At 35.5% G+C, this 20,200-nt stretch overlaps 3 protein-coding genes across 3 annotated transcripts; 1 reads left to right on the top strand and 2 right to left on the bottom strand.

Moving 5' to 3' along the window:
- Positions 1 to 7,080: 7,080 nt before the first annotated feature.
- Positions 7,081 to 13,238, top strand: LOC130955057 (alpha-mannosidase 2). The gene is made up of 4 exons (XM_057881834.1): positions 7,081 to 7,870; positions 8,677 to 8,826; positions 9,052 to 9,084; positions 9,956 to 13,238. The coding sequence occupies exons 1-4, from the start codon at positions 7,322 to 7,324 to the stop codon at positions 12,692 to 12,694; spliced, it is 3,471 nt and encodes a 1,156-aa protein (XP_057737817.1). The 5' UTR covers positions 7,081 to 7,321; the 3' UTR covers positions 12,695 to 13,238.
- Positions 13,209 to 14,763, bottom strand: LOC130957611 (3-ketoacyl-CoA synthase 7). The gene has a single exon (XM_057884460.1). The coding sequence runs from the start codon at positions 14,761 to 14,763 to the stop codon at positions 13,411 to 13,413; it is 1,353 nt and encodes a 450-aa protein (XP_057740443.1). The 3' UTR covers positions 13,209 to 13,410.
- A 2,241-nt stretch (positions 14,764 to 17,004) lies between these two features.
- LOC130954212 (uncharacterized) lies at positions 17,005 to 18,199 on the bottom strand. The gene has a single exon (XM_057880941.1). It carries the CDS (start codon positions 18,044 to 18,046, stop codon positions 17,039 to 17,041), a length of 1,008 nt encoding a protein of 335 aa, XP_057736924.1. The 5' UTR covers positions 18,047 to 18,199; the 3' UTR covers positions 17,005 to 17,038.
- Between the last annotated feature and the right edge of the window lie 2,001 nt (positions 18,200 to 20,200).

Below are 20,200 nucleotides of genomic sequence, written 5' to 3'. Positions count from 1 at the left end.
TACGACGCAAATTTTAAAATTATTTGAGTTTAACTCTACCTACTATTTTGTTTGAGATTTGCTGATATTTTATTTATTATTCTTGAATAAAACTTAAACTCTTAATTTATAAATTGAATCTAGATAATTTAATAGTAAATAAAATATAAGTGGTCACGTTAGTTATCTAACTATGTATATATTGGTTTTAACATAACCATCTAGCTATATTCTTAGAATTTGATGAACTTAGTTTTCTTAATTCCTTTTTTTTAGGTGTCTTGTGTATTTTTTGGTGTCTTAGTGCCTATATAAAATAGAACAAATTAAATTGTATATTTACAAACAACTATAACTTTTAATTTCGTGATAAAAAAAAACTAAAAACGCGATCCGATGCATAGTATGTACAAAATCACAGGTTTAATTAAATTTCCCAACCAAAATTGAAGAGAGATTATTAGCTTTGATTCAAACAACATAAAACTCTATAAAATTATTTATAAAAAAATATATAAAAATTACAACTTACAATCCCTCAGCTAGAGAAGGGACGTAGGGAGAACTATCGTTTTAAGAAAAAATTCTTTTAAGTTAGGGAACAAAAACTATGCATCTAAGGTAGGTCCCAATTCCTTTTTTTTTTTTATCTAAATAATATTGCTGATAATATATGAGATGATTATGGAATATTTTTATTCAAATTAAATAATTATATAATTTATCGATATACATAAACTGCAGAATAATTACTTAAATAAATAACGTACAACATTTTGAATACTGTGAGCCTAACACAAATATGAGCGTATCTCAGACTATAATATGTGGGGAATTTGACATATTCAGGGTGCACCCAAACGAGATATGTTGTAAGCCGAAAAACGAATACTGAGCACTCGAGATGCGTTCAAAAGCTAATTTCGGTTACATCATCCGAGATACGGTCAAAACAGGAATTAGGGTCACAGCACCCGAGATACGTGCAAATACAATTTCAGGTAAATTTTAAATTAGACCAAATTCAAAAATAATTTTAAATTGATATTTTTGAATAAAAATTAATTAAATTGATAAATAAAAATTAAATAAATATTATTTAAATAGTAATAAATTATACTAATTTTAAAAATATTAAAATTAGTAAATAGTTAAAATTTGAATCGATTCAGTGTTAATCCAATTCTACTCCAAACTGTTGACACCTAGAATTAAGGTAAAATTAATAACCACTTTTAATAACCACTTCTAATTCCAATCATCTGCTCCTCCTAACAAGTACACTTTTAATTCACGTTGGAAATGTCAGTCAGTCAAACAAAATTCGTCATAAACTATGGATGACTCTCATTATTCATCATGATGGGGCTTGGGGGTTGCTTCATCTTGTTGGGAGGAGGAAGCACGTCCATGTCATCGTCAAATTTGCCATTGTCATAGTCCTCATCATCCTCATCAAAGTCATCGTCTAATTCGTCATCCGTGAAATCCTCCTTGTCTTCAGGCATGACGAACTTAACAGCCTTAGCAGCATTTGAGTTCTGATGAGGGGGAGGCTTCATGTCCTTGAATTGAGGAAGCTTCAGATCTTGGAATCCTTTTTATCTATTGAAGTTACTGAAGCTACTGCTGTAGTTGTGTTGTCTCTAAATCTATTGCTGTAGTTGTTGTTACTGCTGTTGATGGGAATTTAGTCCTTGCTAACCAACACCACCACCACCACCACCGCACCTTGGGTGGATGCTGGTTGTTTCCTCCACTCTTTTGGTTCTGCTGACCTTTCTTGTTGTTTCCTCCTCCGCCACTTTTGGCGTCGATTTGCATTTTGTTGAAGTGGTTGGAGAGATGGTTGTTCTAATTTTGGTTGTTGTTAGGCTTGGGTTCAGCACAGAGCTTGGCATATTTGCCTGATTTTGAAAGGTTCTTGATGAGAATGTTGGGGTCTACATTCCCTAAAACTGTCACCTTCCCCTGCTCTACATCTATCTTAGCTGTAAACACCCTTGATGAATATCATTCAACCTCTCAGATTCATAAGATTTTTTTCCTCTTCTCAACTATAATAAATGAAAAAGCACAACATTTTCTTTTCTTTTATGTGAATCAGTGTTTAAGTAGCATAAGAGAAGAGCAATACTATCAATTTTCTGTAGGATTTTTTTTTTTACTTTCTGCTTGCACCCATCACAGTGTATGTTCACTTTAAGAACACATTTCTGCATGCACAAGCAATCCCAACAACTTAAGATAGGTTTCAATTATGAAATAAAAACAAACGACGGAACCAAAAGAAAAGGAAAAACTTCTACTTTATCAGAAGTGTACAAACTACAGAGCAAATAAACCACACCAATTAACAAGTGCATAAATGCTTCTAAATTAACTGTTGAAATTATCTTTTTGTAACAACAAAGACAGAGGCTTTGAACATGAACAAGTACCTGTATCTTCAAAAATTCTTCTTTACTACTCATTCTTTACACATCATGGCCCATCAAGTTTCAGCACACAGCAACATGCTTCACATTTCTCAACCTTGAATTTGAAAGCCATCGGCCAATCGTCGGACGTAGATCCTACCTTTGGGGGTCAAGGATTGCATGATGCAATTGCTCCTACGGAATTTCAGATTGGTTAATCTTTCCAGAATAAAGAAGAAGTTGTGTTGAGTGCAAAGGATTATAGCATTCGTCGTGGAGTTGAGTACATGGTATTAGAGTTAGATCATTTTAAGTACCATGAGAGATGTAAGGAGTTTGGTAAAGGTTGCACGTGGTTGATTCACATCACACTTCAACAACAAAAGCGTACCTGGGAGGTTAGAAGGTACAACGGACCTCACACTTGCTTGGCTACATCAATTTCAAGCAATCACTGGCAACTTGATTATCATGTCATTTGTGTGAGGATCTTCCTTTTGGTTAGAGTCGATGCTGCGGTTACGATAAAAGTGTTGTAGCAAGCTACAAAAGCAACTTATGAATTCAAGCCTACTTACAGGAAGATTTGGCTGGCAAAGCAGAAGGCAACAACACATATCTATGGTGATTGGAAAGAGTCTTATGGCGAGTTGCCTCATTGGATACTTGGTGTGCAGTCCACCATGGAAGGAACCATTGCACTGTTGAAGACTTCTCCGATTAGAGTTGGTGATCAGGTTGATGAATTTACCGTGTACTTTCATCGTCTTTTCTAGACATTTCTTCCTTGTGTTAAGGCATTTCGACATTACAAGCCATTGGTCAGCATCGATGGTACTCACTTCTATGGTAAGTATGGTGGTACTTTGCTTTCGGCTATTGCGCAAGATGGAAACTCGAATATATTTCCCATTGCGTTTGCACTTGTGGAAGGAAAAAATGCAGAGTCCTAGTCTTTTTTCTTGGCCAACTTGCGATAATACGTGACTCCACAAGAGAGTATTCTGCACTAAAGGCACCTAATAGTGGTTGGCTACCTCCTCATGCATATCAAGCATTCTACATTCGTCATATTTCAGCTAATTTCTCCTTCAGTTTCAAGGGGCATGATGCGAAAAGTCTATTTGTGAATGCTGCTTATGTGAAGACTGAGGCTAAGTTTGACTATTGGTTTGATATTCTGATGACTGAAAATCCGGCTATATGTGATTTGGCAAATAGAATGGAATACGATAAGTGGACTTAGCACCAGGACGGCGACAGATGCTTCGGTCACATCACCACCAACATATTTGAGTGTGTTAATTCTGTTTTGAAGGGCACAAGGAATCTTCTAGTCACTTCATTGGTAAAGTTCACATAAAGATGGCTTGCAGAGCTGTTTGTGATTCGAGGATAGACGATAGAGGCATAATTGGGGACGGGGCATCAGTTTTGCCAGGCGCTGGTGAAAGTAATAGAGCATAACTTGAGATATTCGAGATGATTCACTGTCACTCTATTTGGCAGGTATCAGTCTGAGTATACTGTGGTCGAGACGACTCCTACTAGTAACTTCTCGCTGGGTACGTATTGAGTTTTCCTTAGGGATCGTACTTGTAACTGTGGCTACTTTCAAGCTCTCCATTACCCATGTTGCCATGCAATCGCATGCTGTGTTTAGTCGCGATTGAACTGGGCTACATATGTTGATGATGTTTACAGCATGACCAAGCTGTTCAACGTACACCGGATAGGGTTTGCACTGCCTATCCAGAAGGACTTTGGCTGTTATATGACGGTCTCACTGTCATTCTTGGTCCTAATATGAGACGTGCAAGAGAAAAGCGACCGAGGTTCACCAGAATCTGTAATACCATGGATGAGGCCAATCCTACTAGACCGAAGCATTGTGGCCTCTACAAATAGCCCGAGCACACTCGCAGGAATTGCCCTCAGCGAGGCTCAACGGCCGGAGGTGATGCATAGATGTTAAGATGTCTTTCTTTTAGTTTGTGTTGTTCTTGTTGTTGCCGTTTTGTCTTTATTTGAGGTAGTATGAAATAGTGTACTGGTTTAAAAATCATGTAGGTAGCGTTTGAAAGAAAGACATAGACTGGGAGATTGAGACTAAGAGGCAGAGACTGAGAGACAGAGACTGAAATAAATGTCAGTATTGTATTTAGTGTAAAATGGGAGAAAGAGACTAAAATAAAAATGAAGTTTTAATTTAATTTGCACAAAGAGTAAAGTTAGAATTAATTAATTGAAATGAGGATATTTTGGGTATAAAATGTTATTAAAGGTTCAATCTGTGTCTCAAAAAATTCCAGTCTCCTGTATTCCTATTTTTTGGATGTACTGAAATACTGAAATTTTGGGAATAGAGACTTAATTTTAGTACCAATCTCTGTGCCAGCAAATATGATACTGAGTCCCAGTCTCTCAATCTCCGTCCTAGTACCTCAAAACAAATACTACCGTATGGATTCATGTTTTGCTCTGTGGACTTGATCTTTTGGTTTTTCGTTAATTTGATTCCTTTTAGATAGAAAAGATGCAAAAAAAAAAACTGACTATGAAAGGCGTACATCTAAATGTAAATATAGAAGGCGTACACATAAATAAAAACAGCCATACAAATAAACATAAATAAGCGGGATACATATAAACAAAAACACACATACGAATAAACATACATAAGCGGGATATTCTGTTAGTGATCCAACGTGGGAAACCATCAGAAGATCCAAGACTGTAGTAACGGAAGAGGACCAGCCAAGTTGGTGACATTCTTATTAGCAACTCGACACATGCATCTATACAACCATGCCAATGCAATTGAACCCCCAGCTGTAACTGCCCATCTCATCAATCTTTACCACAAATGGCAACCACCGAAGGTGAATCTGATTTGCACTCTTGTCACCAAACAATTGCGTGGATAGCAGCATCCTAATGTACGCACGTGCATATATGCGAACAGTAACATCACTCGCATCGGCTGGTAGCACCCTAAACCTCTTATGGAACCATGTAAAGTAGGCTGTCATCTGCTTGACCTTAGTCGGTGGCGGCAACTCATTGAATAACTCTTGAAATCACTCTCAAGCTGGTCTGCCATCATCCATAAAGTATTCGAAGTCAGTGAGCCACCCACTCACAGCCTTTCTATCCACAGGCAACCCCAGCTGATGTGCCACATCCTGCAGCGTGATTGTGCACTCTCTGAACGACATGTGAAAGGTGTGCATCTCAGGACGCCACTTCTCAATGAATGCACTCAGTCGCTCACCATAGGCTCATCCAACAAGAACCAATGACTGTTTAACCTAACCAAGTGATACAAGCCAGCGCTTTCCAAATAAGGTATGATCTTATCATGCAAAGGCATATTCTATTGTCTCCGAATGTTGTAAATATACCTACTTAGATGCATCATATGATAAAAATAACTACACCCTAATTAAATTCTAATACATACAATCCCAAACCATAAATTATTACTAAAAATGACCTAATCCGGTACAAAAACTACATAGTTGTTATCTAACTAATCTTTTAGAAGTGAGAATAAAAAACATAAAAATTCTAATATATTAAAGCCTAATCAATAAATTACTCTTAAAAAAATTCTAATCAAAATTTACATATACAAATGTGTGTTATCTATCCAATCTTTTAAATACGGAAAAACATCAAAAAATATTACGTAACAAAAAAATTTAATTCCGCTTACATATTTAATAATTGCGTAAAAGGTATTCTAATCCGGTGCAAAAACTACATAGTTATTATCCGACTAATCTTTTAGAAGTGATAATAAAAAAACATAAAATTTCTAATATATTAAAGCCTAATCAATAAATTACCAATAAAAAAAATTCTAATCAAACTTCACATACACGAATGTGTGTTATCTATCCCATCTTTTAAATGCACAAAATCTCCAAAAATATTACGTAACAAAAAATATTTAATTCCACCTACATATTTAAACAGCTACAACTCTTATAGTTAAAAGAAAACAAACTAACCTCTTCATTGATGCTTTCGGCGATGTGAGCAACTCATTGAGCCGGTACAAACGATTTTCGTCCACCATGGTATGATCTCTCCAAATTTTTCAAATTCTCTCCCAGCCTCCTCCTCCCTCTCTCAAGCTACAATTTTCTCTCTCAAACCAAATGTTTCCTCTCTAGCAAATCAAGAATCCCTTGCTGGCTATCGCAGTTTTAGCCAACATACACGTAAACCGCTGCACCCTCCAACAAATTATGATAGCCGCTACATAAACCAATGGACCCTATAATGGTTTATACATTGTTGAATTTCCTTCAAAAACTGCAACATTTGGTAGCCATTTCTGCATGGCATAAAATGTAACATAATTCGTGCTACCTTGGAGCAGATTACGGGCAGGTGTAGTAGTTTACATAGAATTAAAATAGGACAAAAATGTAACCTGTTTTAGAAAGTTACAATTGCGTAAATTCGAAACCAATTTGATTTATTTATATAACTAGTCCAAAAAATATTTTTATATTATTGTACCCAATCATAATTTATAAATCATTTTTTTCATAAAACATAAATTACTTTTATTTTTAAAAAAAATTTAAAAAAACTAATTGAAAAAAAAAATTTTAATTCTGATCTTTTATGGTTTTTTGGGTAACACAGTTGTAGTCTGGTCTTCCCATTGATCCTAAACCCCAACACACGTTCGATCCCACCACCACTATCAATCATCATCATCATCATCATCATCATCGAAGACGTAGAACACACACATCGTAGAACTCACCCAAATCCAAAACCTTGTTTTTCTGTCGTTCCTTCTCTTCTGTTTTCATCAGAATCCAACCATAGATCCCCATTTCATGTAAAAACGAAAAAAAAAAAAATCACTCTTTTGTTTTGTTTTTTGCCATCTTCCAAACATGGCCTTCAGCAGCAGACGCAGTGGAAGCTGGGGCCAATCGATTCTTCCATCATCAAATCCAAAATCAAAGGTACCCAGAAAGCAAAGAAGAAGAGCACAGCTCAAAGATTTCATCTTTTCCAATTTCTTCACCATTGGTCTTGTTTTCTCCTTCGCCCTATTCCTCATAATCCTCCTCCGATTTGGGGTTCCCAAACCCATCACATCACACTTCAGGGGTCGTTCTTCTCGATACAGAAAACCCTTAAGCAGAAAACCGGTTCTTCTCAAAGGAAACAGCAATGTTAACTACACTGCCATGGCTGCAAGTGTTGATATCACTACCAAAGCTCTCTATGACAAGATTGAGTTCTTGGATGTTGATGGTGGCGCTTGGAAGCAAGGTTGGAGTGTTACTTATAAAGGGAATGAGTGGGATAATGAGAAACTGAAGGTTTTTGTTGTTCCTCATTCGCATAATGATCCTGGTTGGAAGCTCACTGTGGAGGAGTATTATGATCGCCAATCGCGGCATATACTTGATACCATTGTTGAAGCACTTAGAAAGGTGGCAAAGAAAAAAAAAACTCTGATCCTTTTGTTTTATTTTATTTTTGTGTTCTTGTATTTCCATTGTTGCTTGGCTCTATAACATTATAGTATCGTTTGATGCATGTAACAGACACTACTTAGTAGGATCAAGTTTAGCTTATGTATAGTTGTTTGTTGCTTGTATTAAAATATAGGTTTAGAAGATGGTGAATTTTGATACACCAACAGTATAAACTTTTTTGCATTCTCATATGAATATGATCATATTGTTGCTCTCTGTGTGATTCTTGAGGTAACAATAAGTGATTAGGTGAATGTGTGAAAGTGGCAATGTTATGTTAACAAGCATTAGTCTAACCAGCAATTTCCGATTTTCAACAGCTTAGCTAGCTATATAGCATGTACTTACCAAAAAAGCGGTTATAGTGTTGTTGGTTGAATAAGTTTGACTTTTGGTTAATATGAAGTGATATGAACTATGTCTATGCATTACTATATTTTCTTGAATAATTTGGAGTGGCTGAATAAGTGTGTATCTAGAATTCTACTTGGAACTCCAAAACCCTGGTTTTGATGCTTCATGATGGGAAATGAAACATCGATGTATGTTGGTGTTCTGTGAGGGGGATTGATAAGGGCAAAATTTTGTTGATTGTAAGCCCCTCTATTCCGTATATGGTCCTGTTTTCAGTTGACTCCTCCAGTTCGTGCTTGCTGTCATGCTGGCGCAGGGCTTTGGTCCTTACCATTGTTAACCATCTTTAGTCTTCAGTTTGAAAGGAACCTGAATTTTGAGATTGACTAGGTAATTTGGATATGCAGGATTCTCGCCGGAAGTTCATATGGGAAGAGATGTCATACTTAGAGAGATGGTGGAGGGATGCCTCGAATGAGATGAAGGAAGCATTCACCAATTTAGTAAATAACGGGCAACTAGAAATTGTTGGAGGTGGCTGGGTGATGAATGATGAGGTAATTTATTTTGATTTAACTCTGAATATAGCTTCATTCCTATCAATAAAGTGCATGCTCTAGAAACATTCCTGATTTCTTTTTTTTTTTAAAATAAAAAAGGGAGCGTAATTCTCGATGGAATATTTAAGTTTAAATAATAGTCTCTTTAAAAACTTCTCCATTGTTAAAGTCCTAATGCAAATTTTCAGAATCTAACTTTTATGTTTATTCTCCTCTATGCAGGCGAATTCCCATTATTATGCTATAATTGAACAGGTATGCTGAAAGATTTGTCTTCTTTATGCTTGCATATATGTGGTGGTGTTGTATTGATGTATTTTTTTTTCGTTGATCATTATTCATTATTTCAATAATAGGAACAGTCCAATATGCTTTCCTACTAACTTCTGTGAGTATGCATAATGTTTAGCTGTCATGTGATGGATATTATTGCTTCCCCACTTTTTAGCTTATTCAGTTAAGTCACTGAGTAAATGGTTCTTTATTTAGGAATGCAACAAGTGATCTATTATATGCCTAAATATACTACTGATGATCAAATTTAAAGTCATTATGTTTCTCTTTTGTGCTTATTAATAATTTATTTGGGCATCATAATGTGATATGAAGTTTGATGAAATATATGTTTGAGATGTATTTTTTCCTCCTCAACCAAATAAGTTTTTATTGTTGCTTTTAAATATTTTTACTATCAATCTTTTAACAAAGGTCTCTTTTTGTATTTTAGCAAAAATGTTATCTTAGTTGGTGTTTTACCCACCCATTATTTGATCTGTGATGTATTTTCATAAGTTTTATCTTTCAAAATGGCATCTAAGATATAGTGCTGTTGCAATTAGTAACGCTAAATAAGTTTCAACTCTTCCTAACCCAATAATACTGTGTATCTTGGTCATGTCAACTTATATAAATCTTAACTCTTTGCAACACAATCGAACTCAGTGTCAATGGAATATGTTTTCTATTTGGGTTGTACTTAGTACTCATTTATCAGAAGAACAAATTATGTTTCCATTGTTCAATCTGTCAATCATGTGATTTCATGTTTGTGTCAAACTACAACCCTTTAGCTCTAGAGATTTGTTATTCGATGCTGGTACTTAATCTTTGTAAAATTATGTATCAGGTGACTGAAGGCAATCTGTGGTTGAATGAAACCCTTGGGTTCATTCCAAAAAATTCTTGGGCAATAGATCCATTTGGTTATTCAGCTACCATGGCATACCTTTTGCGCCGTATGGGTTTCGACAACATGCTTATCCAGAGGACCCATTACGAGCTGAAGAAAGAACTTGCATGGCATAAGAATTTAGAATACATATGGCGTCAGAGCTGGGATGCAGAGGAAACAACTGATATTTTTGTCCACATGATGCCCTTTTATTCATATGATATACCTCATACATGTGGCCCCGAGCCTGCAGTTTGTTGTCAATTTGACTTTGCACGCATGCCCGGTTTTCCTTATGAACAGTGCCCGTGGAGAATAAATCCCGAGGAAACCACTCAGGATAATGTTCAGGAGAGAGCACTTAAGCTCCTGGATCAATATAAGAAAAAATCTACTTTGTACCGAACCAACACTCTTCTTATTCCTCTTGGTGATGATTTTCGCTATATTAATATTGAGGAAGCAGAAGCCCAATTCAGGAATTACCAAAGTTTATTTGATTATATTAATTCAAATCCCAGTCTGAATGCAGAGGCAAAATTCGGCACTTTGGATGATTACTTTCAAACCCTGCGGGAGGAGTCAGAGAGAATAAATTATACTGTTCGCGGTGAAATAGGGTCTAGTATAGTTGAAGGTTTTCCTTCTCTGTCAGGTGATTTTTTTACCTATGCTGATCGGGAAAAAGATTACTGGAGTGGTTATTATGTTTCACGGCCCTTCTTCAAGGCTGTGGATAGGGTACTAGAGCAGACACTTCGCGCCACAGAAATGATGGTAGCCCTAGTACTCGGAATATGTCATAGATCAAATTGTGAGAAACTGGGAACGGGGTTTTCATATAAGTTAACTGCGGCAAGAAGGAACTTGGCTCTTTTTCAGCATCATGATGGGGTAACTGGTACTGCTAAAGATCATGTGGTTATGGACTATGGTATGCGGATGCACACTTCATTACAGGACCTGCAGCTTTTTATGTCGAAGGCCATTGAGCCTCTTCTTGGTATCCGCTTTGAGAAATTAGATGTAACTCCGGCTCAGTTTGAGCCGTCATTGGTGAGAACTAAATATGATGCTCAGCCATTGCATAAAGTGATTGGTATTCGGGAGGGTGTTTACCAAACAGTGGTACTTTTCAATCCTTTGGAGCAAACCAGAGAAGAAGTTGTAATGGTGGTTGTTGACAGTCCTGATGTTACTGTAGTTGATTCTAACTGGAGTTGCATTCAAAGCCAAATTTCTCCGGATTTGCAGCATCATAATAGCAAGATCTTTACCGGGAAGCATCGACTTCACTGGGAAGTCTCCATTCCTGCAATGGGGTTGGAGACTTATTACATTTCGCATGGTTTTGATGGCTGTGCAAAGGCAGTGCCTGCAAAATTGAAAATTTTCTCCAAATCTGGTTCCATTCCCTGTCTTACTCCGTACTCTTGCTCAGAAATACAAGGTGATGTGGCTGAAATTGAGAATCAGCATAAAAAACTTACCTTTGATGTGAGGAATGGTTTGTTGCAGAAGATATCCTTGAAACATGGTTCTCCAACTACTGTAAATGAGGAAATTGGTATGTATACTAGTTCGGGTGGAGCATACTTGTTCAAACCTAGGGGTCATGCTCAGTCTATTATCGAAGAAGGTGGACAATTGCTGATCTCAGAAGGCCCTTTGATGCAGGAAGTATACTCGTATCCGAAAACAGGTTGGGCGGATTCTCCCATTTCTCATAGCACTCGCCTATATAATGGAGAGAATACTGTCCAAGGGTTTGTTGTTGAAAAGGAATATCATGTGGAGATGAATAGCCATGCTTTCAATGATAGAGAGATGATAGTTAGATACAAAACAGATGTTGATAATAACAGGATATTTTATTCTGATTTGAATGGATTTCAGATGAGCCGACGGGAAACTTATGATAAGATCCCCCTGCAAGGCAATTTCTACCCTGTGCCGTCTCTTGCATTCATTCAAGGATCTGGTGGCTCACGGTTTTCTGTCCATTCTCGGCAATCACTGGGTGCAGCAAGCCTTCAAGATGGATGGCTAGAGATAATGCTTGACCGTCGCCTGCCGAGAGATGATGGTCGTGGTCTCGGCCAAGGAGTGACGGATAACCGTGTGATGAATGTTGTCTTCCACATAACTTTGGAACGTAACGTTTCTGCCGTCACAAATTTGGGTTCCAGCTCTTTTGCTTTTAGCCCTTCTCTTTTCTCTCACCGAGCCGGTTCTCACTTGAACTATCCACTACATGCATTCATTTCCAAGAAGGCTCTGGACCTATCCGCGAAGCCACCACCTAGATCATTTTCTCCTCTGGCTGCTCCATTGCCATGCGATTTGCACATAGTAAACTTAAAGATTCCCAGGCCCCTAAAGTTTTTGCAGCAAACACCAGAAGGTTCTAGATTTTCCATAATTCTGCACAGGAGACATTGGGATTCTTCATACTGCCGGAAGGGAAGATCACAATGCACCAACCTGGCCGAAGACCCTGTGAACCTGTTCTCCATGTTCAAAGATCTTGCAGTCGTGAAGGTCAAAGCAACTTCCTTGAATCTTCTCCATGAGGACCCGGAAATAATGGGATTCACGGAGCAGTTTGGAGATCTTGCGCAAGAGGGGCACGTTGTCATGTCGCCCATGGAACTGCAAGCATACAAGTTGGATCTGCGGCCACCACTACAATAGAATCCTCATCACTAAGCCTTTTTGCCACTGATTTAAGCCGAATTGCAAGGAACGGTAAGAATGAACTATTCTCAAATCGCTTTCTCATGTAACCATTGTGTTTAAGGCAGTGCAGGTGGAGACACAATTTGAGGTAAAATTCAAGGAAAGAGGAACGGCTTCGGCCGAGGAAGTGTGACCGGAGACTTCTGTAGATTGCCTCTTAGTAAAAATGTATGAGCTGATAGCACCTTGCGGCTTCTTGTTTGTTTAGTATGTTTCTGTAGCATTTATGTGTTTTCTTGAACTTAGTTTAAAACAAAAAGGGTGAATTTTGCTTTATTGGCTTGCATGTTATTGTAGAACACTTCTCTTAGAGGGAGGTTAGTGATACATGTACAGATCTAATACCTCTATGTATGCTAAAGCAGTTAGTTCTTTCTTTGGTTGTAGGCTCAAGAAGTTAGCAATGTTGAACATTGACATCATTGTAGTTTTTGACTCTTCATTCATGATGAGCACTATGAATGATGCTTGAACATTATGAATGATGTTCTGTTTAGAATTTTATTGCAACACAAATTGGTTGTAGCCACTAGCCACACAGCAACAAGTAGATTGAAATGCTTTAAAATACATGATGAAGACATTGAGTTAAAATTATTCTATTCAAATGACATTGCAAGCTATAGAGCTAAATGATTATGCTTCTTGAACCTACAATATGTTTTTTCCCTTCAACAATCATACACAGGTATCTCAATTGGATATGAATGGATTATACCAGACCATGCATTCCTTTCATTTGGATCAATGTCAGCAATGCATTTCCATGCTGCACTGTTACACTTGAATCCACTTCCAAATCCAATTTGCCAAACCCTATCTCCTTTCTTTACCTTTCCTTTTGCCTCCAAATAGCACAGCTCATACCATACAGAAGAAGATGAAGTGTTGCCGAATCTATACAACGCCATCCTAGACGCTTCTCCGTCTTCCTTCTGCAGCTTCAAACTCTCTTCTATGGCGTCAATAACCGATTTGCCCCCTGCATGAATGCAAAAATGCTCGAACGCCTTCCTGAAATTCGGTAGATAGATTTTTTTCTGGTCTCCTGATGGCAAGAGTTTTGTTTGAATTGCTGACCATAGGTAGCGAAGCAGCTCCGAATATGGTAGGACAAGAGGGCCTAGCTCTCTCATGTTGGTCCTCAAAGCCGACGCAGCAACACGAAGAAGCTCACGTGACAAGGAAACACCAACGACACCATCTTTATCAGGATCCTGGTACACAGATTTGTATGCTTTTTCGTCTGATCCTAAATGGGTTCTCACAAGATGTTGAAGTTCATACTTAGCGATTTTCTTGTCCTGTTTTCTGTTAGAAATTAAGATTGCTGCTCCCCCCATTCGGAACAACACGTTCGTCATAATCTTGGACTTCGATTTCCCTTGGTATCCATTCGGAGCTATAGCCTCCGTGGTTAGAACCAAAGCCAATGAGTTCTTATGAACTCTGAGAAGATCTTTCACCAAGCTTATCGACAATATTCCGGCGCTGCAGCCCATTCCGCTGAGGTTGAAACTCTTTATGTTGCTTCTGAGTCCAAATCTGTTAATGATCATGGATGGAATTGAGGGTGTGGGACAGAACAAGCTGCAATTCGAGACAAGGATGTCAATGCTTTTGGGATGAACATTGTGCTTGGACAAAAGGTCTTTAACAATTTCGAAAAGAACCATTTCCATCTCTGCAACTCCATTCCTCAAAGAACAATTTGGTGGGATTTCATGAACTGGTGGTGGCATGCATGACTCATCTCCAATCCCTGATCTTTCCAACACTCTCATTTCAAAGTCTAAGATATCTTGGTCAAAGTTGCAAAATTCAGAGTGTTCTACGAAATGGGAGTGAGGAACTCTTAAATGATTAGGAGGTGAATAACAAACATAGTCAACAAGGTAGACACCATTGGATCTCAAATAAAAGAAAAGGGATATCAAAACTATTGATACAATTGCAAAGTATTGTGTCACATAGATTGAGCCATCACATATGTGAGAAAAATATTTGCATACAAGAGTTTCCATGGTCATAATAAGCTTATAATAATTTTGTGTGTTTGATATATTATTACTTCAAATGTAAAGAACCACTTCATTTTAGTAAGTAAGAAAGAAGTTTTGTTTTGTTGTTATTCAAGAAAGTGGTTTCAAAATGCAACTACTCTTATCTCTTTAGTCTTTTCTCATGCAAATTGGCATCCCGTTTGCGTGACCTAAATTTCATACAGCAAAAAATAATCATAACATTCGTGTTGCATTCCATTTTCTAGGGAAATTGACCCTAATATGTGATAGTCACAATGTTTGTGTGACACTTTGAGCTAACCATATAACATTAAAATGGAGTAAATGATAGAACTAACCTTAGTTGAGTTCGTATGGTTAAACCTTAAACACTAAATCATAAATTCTAAATTTCAAATTTTAAACCTTAAATTTTGTATTTGACAAAGTATTTGTGTATTTAATCCAAATCTTTGTGAAAATTATGAATAACTATTTAAAAATATATTAAAAAATAGTAATGTCTCATTTTTTAATTATATTTATAAAAGAATGCATTAAAATTAATTTTTAATTTTCTTTTGAGAATATATATTTAATATCTAATCATCTTTATGACATTTTTAAATTTTTTAAAAGTTTATTTTCCCAATAGTATCTTTTGAGATAATTTTTTCCAGCAATATGAAATTTCGAAGTCTTCCATATTTCTCTCATATATATATATATATATATATATATATATATATATATATATATATATATATATATATATATATATATCATGGCAACAAAAATATTTTTTTATTAATTTCATAAAATGTATATTCAGAAAAACAAATATAATTAAATAACTTAATAAAAAAATTTAAACTATTAATACATCCAAATTAAACTCTAAAACTAAAGAAATCAACAAAGTTTATGGGATTGAAATTTTCTCATTGTTCTTAAGGGTAAACGTTATCCTATTCCTCATGCATCTAGGTTTTTCCTCTCCAATCTTTCTTTTGCATGTGCTTGAACGAACTCACCTTTTGTGACATATGCTCATAGATAAGATATGAGTGGTTTCGTATTTGTTCATTCGAATACTTGAAAAATCTTGATCATGTGAGTGGTGTTTATACCACACATACACCAAGCAACATGAAAAACAAAACTTCCCCTACTAATGCTTTCATCATAAATAAGATTTAACAAAAATCTAAAATTTTCTTCCTTAGTGTTTGGGACATGTCTATCTTCTCTTTTTAATTTTTTAAGTTGAATTAACTTCTCCATGCAATTGCCAAATCCCGTTGGTCCAAAGCTGCTAATATCTAGAAAGACCATTTCTATTACAACTTTTAATATTATTCTTGCCCTTTTTTTGTGTACTTCAACTTTTACTATTCTACTATATGATTACTTTAGCATATATAATACAGTCTTTTACTTTTCTGGGCACACACTTTAGCATAATCTTGTTATCCAAGTTTGTGCCGTGTGAGACCCACACGATACTGCAAAATAAATAAAATAAAATAAAATAAAAAACAAACTCTGTCAATTTAGGCTGCATTAGCAATTTAGCACACCATATTCATATGCAAAATTTGCTAAGCACATCCATCATCCTTCTAATTACTTGTGCCGATTGTGTCGCCAATGCCGCAAATATAGATTTATGCTGATTTTATAAGAAACCTAAATATCGTTAATTATATTACTATCATTATCATATGATATAGTCATTATAGGCTTCGCTAATAAGAAATCCTTCTGTGAGTTGGCACATGAAAAAGTAAACCCATATACTGGCCATCTTTCTTTTGCTGAAATCCACTATATCATGTCATGTGTGTGCCGATTCAATTCCAAACAAACCCCACCAATCCATTATCGTTAATTTCTCCTAGAAAATCATAACTCATAGGAAATTAAAAGGTTTAATATATGAATAAATTATATAATCTAAAGTAAGTCACAATTCACAAAACATTTCTTTCATGCTTGTCACAACATACTTGTTACCTAAAATACAATTAAAATTACAATATTATAAATTATATAATATATACAAATATTAAAAAGAATTATACGTTAAATCTATCCCATATTCTTATTAAATATTAGTTATTAGCAGTATACTATGTCATTAAATTACCAAAAAAAATCGTATTAACATGGTGAGACCCTCAGCAAAAAGTAGGGGAAAAAACAAACAAAAAATATTACATAATTTGATAACCAAATTCATAAAATTAAAAAATAAAATAATACTCTAAATAATTAAATATCATTAAAATTGATATTAAAAGGGGTGCAAATTACGACCAACCCCATTGACATTTGCGAAAATTCCAATCAACTCCTGCCTATACGGAAACACCGACTTCCTACCGCTCTTTCCATCACGCTCCACCGACGCGCCGCCGTAACCGTCACCAGATCCCGCCTTCGCCGCCGCAACCTTGCTTGTCCTCTTGCTCGTAACTCCAAACACAAAATCACGCTTCTTATCAAGATCACTACCACTACCACCACCACCGTCACCGTTACCGTTACCACTGGTACTACCCCTATTCTTGTTGCCCTTTCCATCGCTGTGGCTCCTAAGAAGAAGTTCTCGAATCTTCCACCGTTTCGAAGAAGAGGTGCCAGTGGAGTTGCTCTTCTTGTTATTCCTGTCCCTCGCAGCTACTTTCGCGTTATTTGGATTCCAAACGCAGTACGTTCCTTCGGGAACTCTTTCGAGACTGTTATCTTCGTCCACGACGCTGTCGTTTTCAGACGAACACGATTCCTCGAACATCAGCATCCTTAGAGGCAAACGACGCTGAATCGTTGTGGAAGCATCGTCGTAATTAACGGGAACGGGAGCCTCTTGTTGAGAATAAACAGAAGAAACGACGGCGTTGTTGATGTCGTTTCTTAAAGGAGCGCCGAAGAGAGGGTACATGTACAGAGGCCTGATCTGACCGTTGTAGAAAATGTCATCTGCGGAAATTGGCGAAGTGTTTTGTTCTCTTGAAACGAACGTGAACTCGAAGTCATCGTCGTCGTTTTGGTTGGCTTTGTCGTCGTTTTGGTGGCGGTGGTTGTCGTTTTCATTTTCCCAGGGCGGGAAGAGCGAGTCGTCGTCGTCGTCTTCGAGGACGGAAGCGGCGTCGTTTTGGTGAGGGTTTTGGCGGAGCTCGTTGATGACGCGGGCGGCGATATCGGCGAGAGTTTCGGAGGAGTAGCTGCTGAAGCTGGGAGATGGTGACACGTGTAAAGAAAAAGAAGAAGAAGAAGAAGAAGGTTCATGTTGTTGCATCATGGCAGGCACTTTTGCTTTGAAGAATGCGGTTCCGTTTTGGCTTTACCTTTCTTTTTTAACGCAGAGAGAGAAATAACGATGAAAAGAAGGAAGGAAAGAGCGAAGAAGAGTTTGGTTGAAATGAAGGAAAGTGTGTGGCGGTTGTGAAATGGGATATGTCATATATAGGGTGTGAATGTGAATGTGAATGGCAGGGTTGTGGAACTTGCTTATTAGCTTAGATTTTTTTTTTTTTGGGAATTTTTAAAATTTTTTAATTTGTTTTTATGTGTATATGTATAAGACAGATTCTAAAACACTAACAAGAAAGATAACCAGTAGTTGAGTTCATAATTTACTAGTTAAGTGGTCTATATATAAGTTTAGTTTAGAATATTTTATTCGGTTCTACTTTTTTTTATTGTACTATCTTTAATGATATTTTTTTAAGTCTGTTACGCAGTTATTATTATTTTTCTCAACAAATAACGAATATTTATAGAACATTTTAAAGTATTAATATCAAAATACAAAAACCAGTAACACAAAAGCAACAAAACAAGAATGTAGCAGGAAAAAAACTTCAAGTATCGTGTTTATTTTGATAAAGTCGTAAAAATGTGAAAAATATAATAATTTATGCATGAATATTTTTTTATTAATATGTAAGTATATGTAATTAGAGTAATGTTACATATTTAAATTTTTTTATGAATTAAGCTTAATTAAATTTAACAATAAGATTTAGAATAATACTAATCATAACTAATTTTTATTATTAGACCAATTTTGTGTAAAATTAATAACTAAAAATTATTAGATAATTTGACAAATTTAATTATTTATTTACAATATAAAAAGTTTGTTGTGTTAATTATTATTATTATTATTATTATTATTATTATTATTATTATTATTATTATTATTATTTCGTGTCAGTAATTTTAGTTATTAGTTTCTCATTCTTAAAACACATCATAATCTTCCGCTAATTTTACCTACATGCTGAACAACTTAGTAAACTTGTCGTTAGAAAAACTATGTAAAGAAAAAGTGCACATGAAAGTAAGAGAAATTAGAGAATGGGACAGTGCCCAATTGGGTAAGACTGTGCTAAAGTTTGGTAATGTATGTGTGAGCCCATTAATTCACGCCTGCCGCCATCACTCACTCCTTCTTCCTCAATCTCACTAGTCACTATACACTTTTTATTTTTAGTTTAATCGCTCTGTCATTTTTTATAATTTTATTAAATTTATATTTATATTTTTTAATTAAATTTATATATAAAAATATTTAAATTAATAAAATATTTTTTTTAAAAATATATAATCAAATATTTAATTAAATTTTTAATTATAAATATTTTTAATTTATAAAAAAAATATTCTATTAAATCGAATATTCTTTACACTAATACAGATCTAATTAAAAAATTAAAAATAAAAATTTAATTAAAAATTTATTTAAAAATTTAATTATAAATTTAATAAAATTATAAAAATTAATAGAATAATTAATTTTTTTTAAAAAAATCTCATCTCAGGAGACCTTCAAAAGAAACTTTTTTAAATATATTATTATTATTATTATTATTATGATGCTGCGGGTGTGATGTGAACTAGTTTTTGCTTGCTTAATTGACACGTATCACGTGTTACGATCTTGACACGTGTGTGAAAAGCGTAGAACTACACACAGGAAGGTTGGTAGTTCTGCAGTCGTTACCTGTATTTTTTTTTTTCCTTTCTAGAACTACCAATCTATGATTCAATTTCTCTAGGTGATGGAAGAGACGAAGAGTGAAGAGTTTTTATGTGGGGGTTTTCATTCATTAAGCCTTTATTATATTATTATTATTATTATTATTTTTATTTATCTTATCTTATAGCTTATATATACTTTTCAAATTGGAAGTGCGAAACCAATGACATCAAATCATTGGGGGATCGTCGAAGCTTGATGATGAATTTGATGATGATGATTGATGAAGCATTAAGGATCAATCGCATACATGGCCCCACACCATTTGTTTATTCTTTCATCTATTGATTAATTAATTATTAATTATAATATATAAGATCTCGCCTACTTCTCTACATGACTTTTATCGTAGTTATCTAATTCGGTTCGGTTTGATCGGTCGAAACTCAAATAAAAAAAACAAATTGAATC

Source organism: Arachis stenosperma, chromosome 10 (genome assembly GCF_014773155.1).
Source record: "Arachis stenosperma cultivar V10309 chromosome 10, arast.V10309.gnm1.PFL2, whole genome shotgun sequence".
In the NCBI taxonomy this organism is placed as follows: domain Eukaryota; kingdom Viridiplantae; phylum Streptophyta; class Magnoliopsida; order Fabales; family Fabaceae; genus Arachis; species Arachis stenosperma.
The sequence above is the reverse complement of the archived record's forward strand: the minus strand, read 5'-3'. Positions and strand labels throughout refer to the sequence as shown.

Bases quoted from the DNA above. Each gene is read 5' to 3' on its own strand.
- LOC130955057 (XM_057881834.1), top strand. From the start codon at position 7,322: ATGGCCTTCAGCAGCAGACGCAGTGGAAGCTGGGGCCAATCGATTCTT. The intron at 8,827-9,051 runs GTAATTTATTTT...TCCTCTATGCAG, and splicing joins GCTGGGTGATGAATGATGAG to GCGAATTCCCATTATTATGC. The intron at 9,085-9,955 runs GTATGCTGAAAG...ATTATGTATCAG, and splicing joins ATTATGCTATAATTGAACAG to GTGACTGAAGGCAATCTGTG.
- LOC130957611 (XM_057884460.1), bottom strand. From the start codon at position 14,763: ATGGAAACTCTTGTATGCAAATATTTTTCTCACATATGTGATGGCTCA.
- LOC130954212 (XM_057880941.1), bottom strand. From the start codon at position 18,046: ATGATGCAACAACATGAACCTTCTTCTTCTTCTTCTTCTTTTTCTTTA.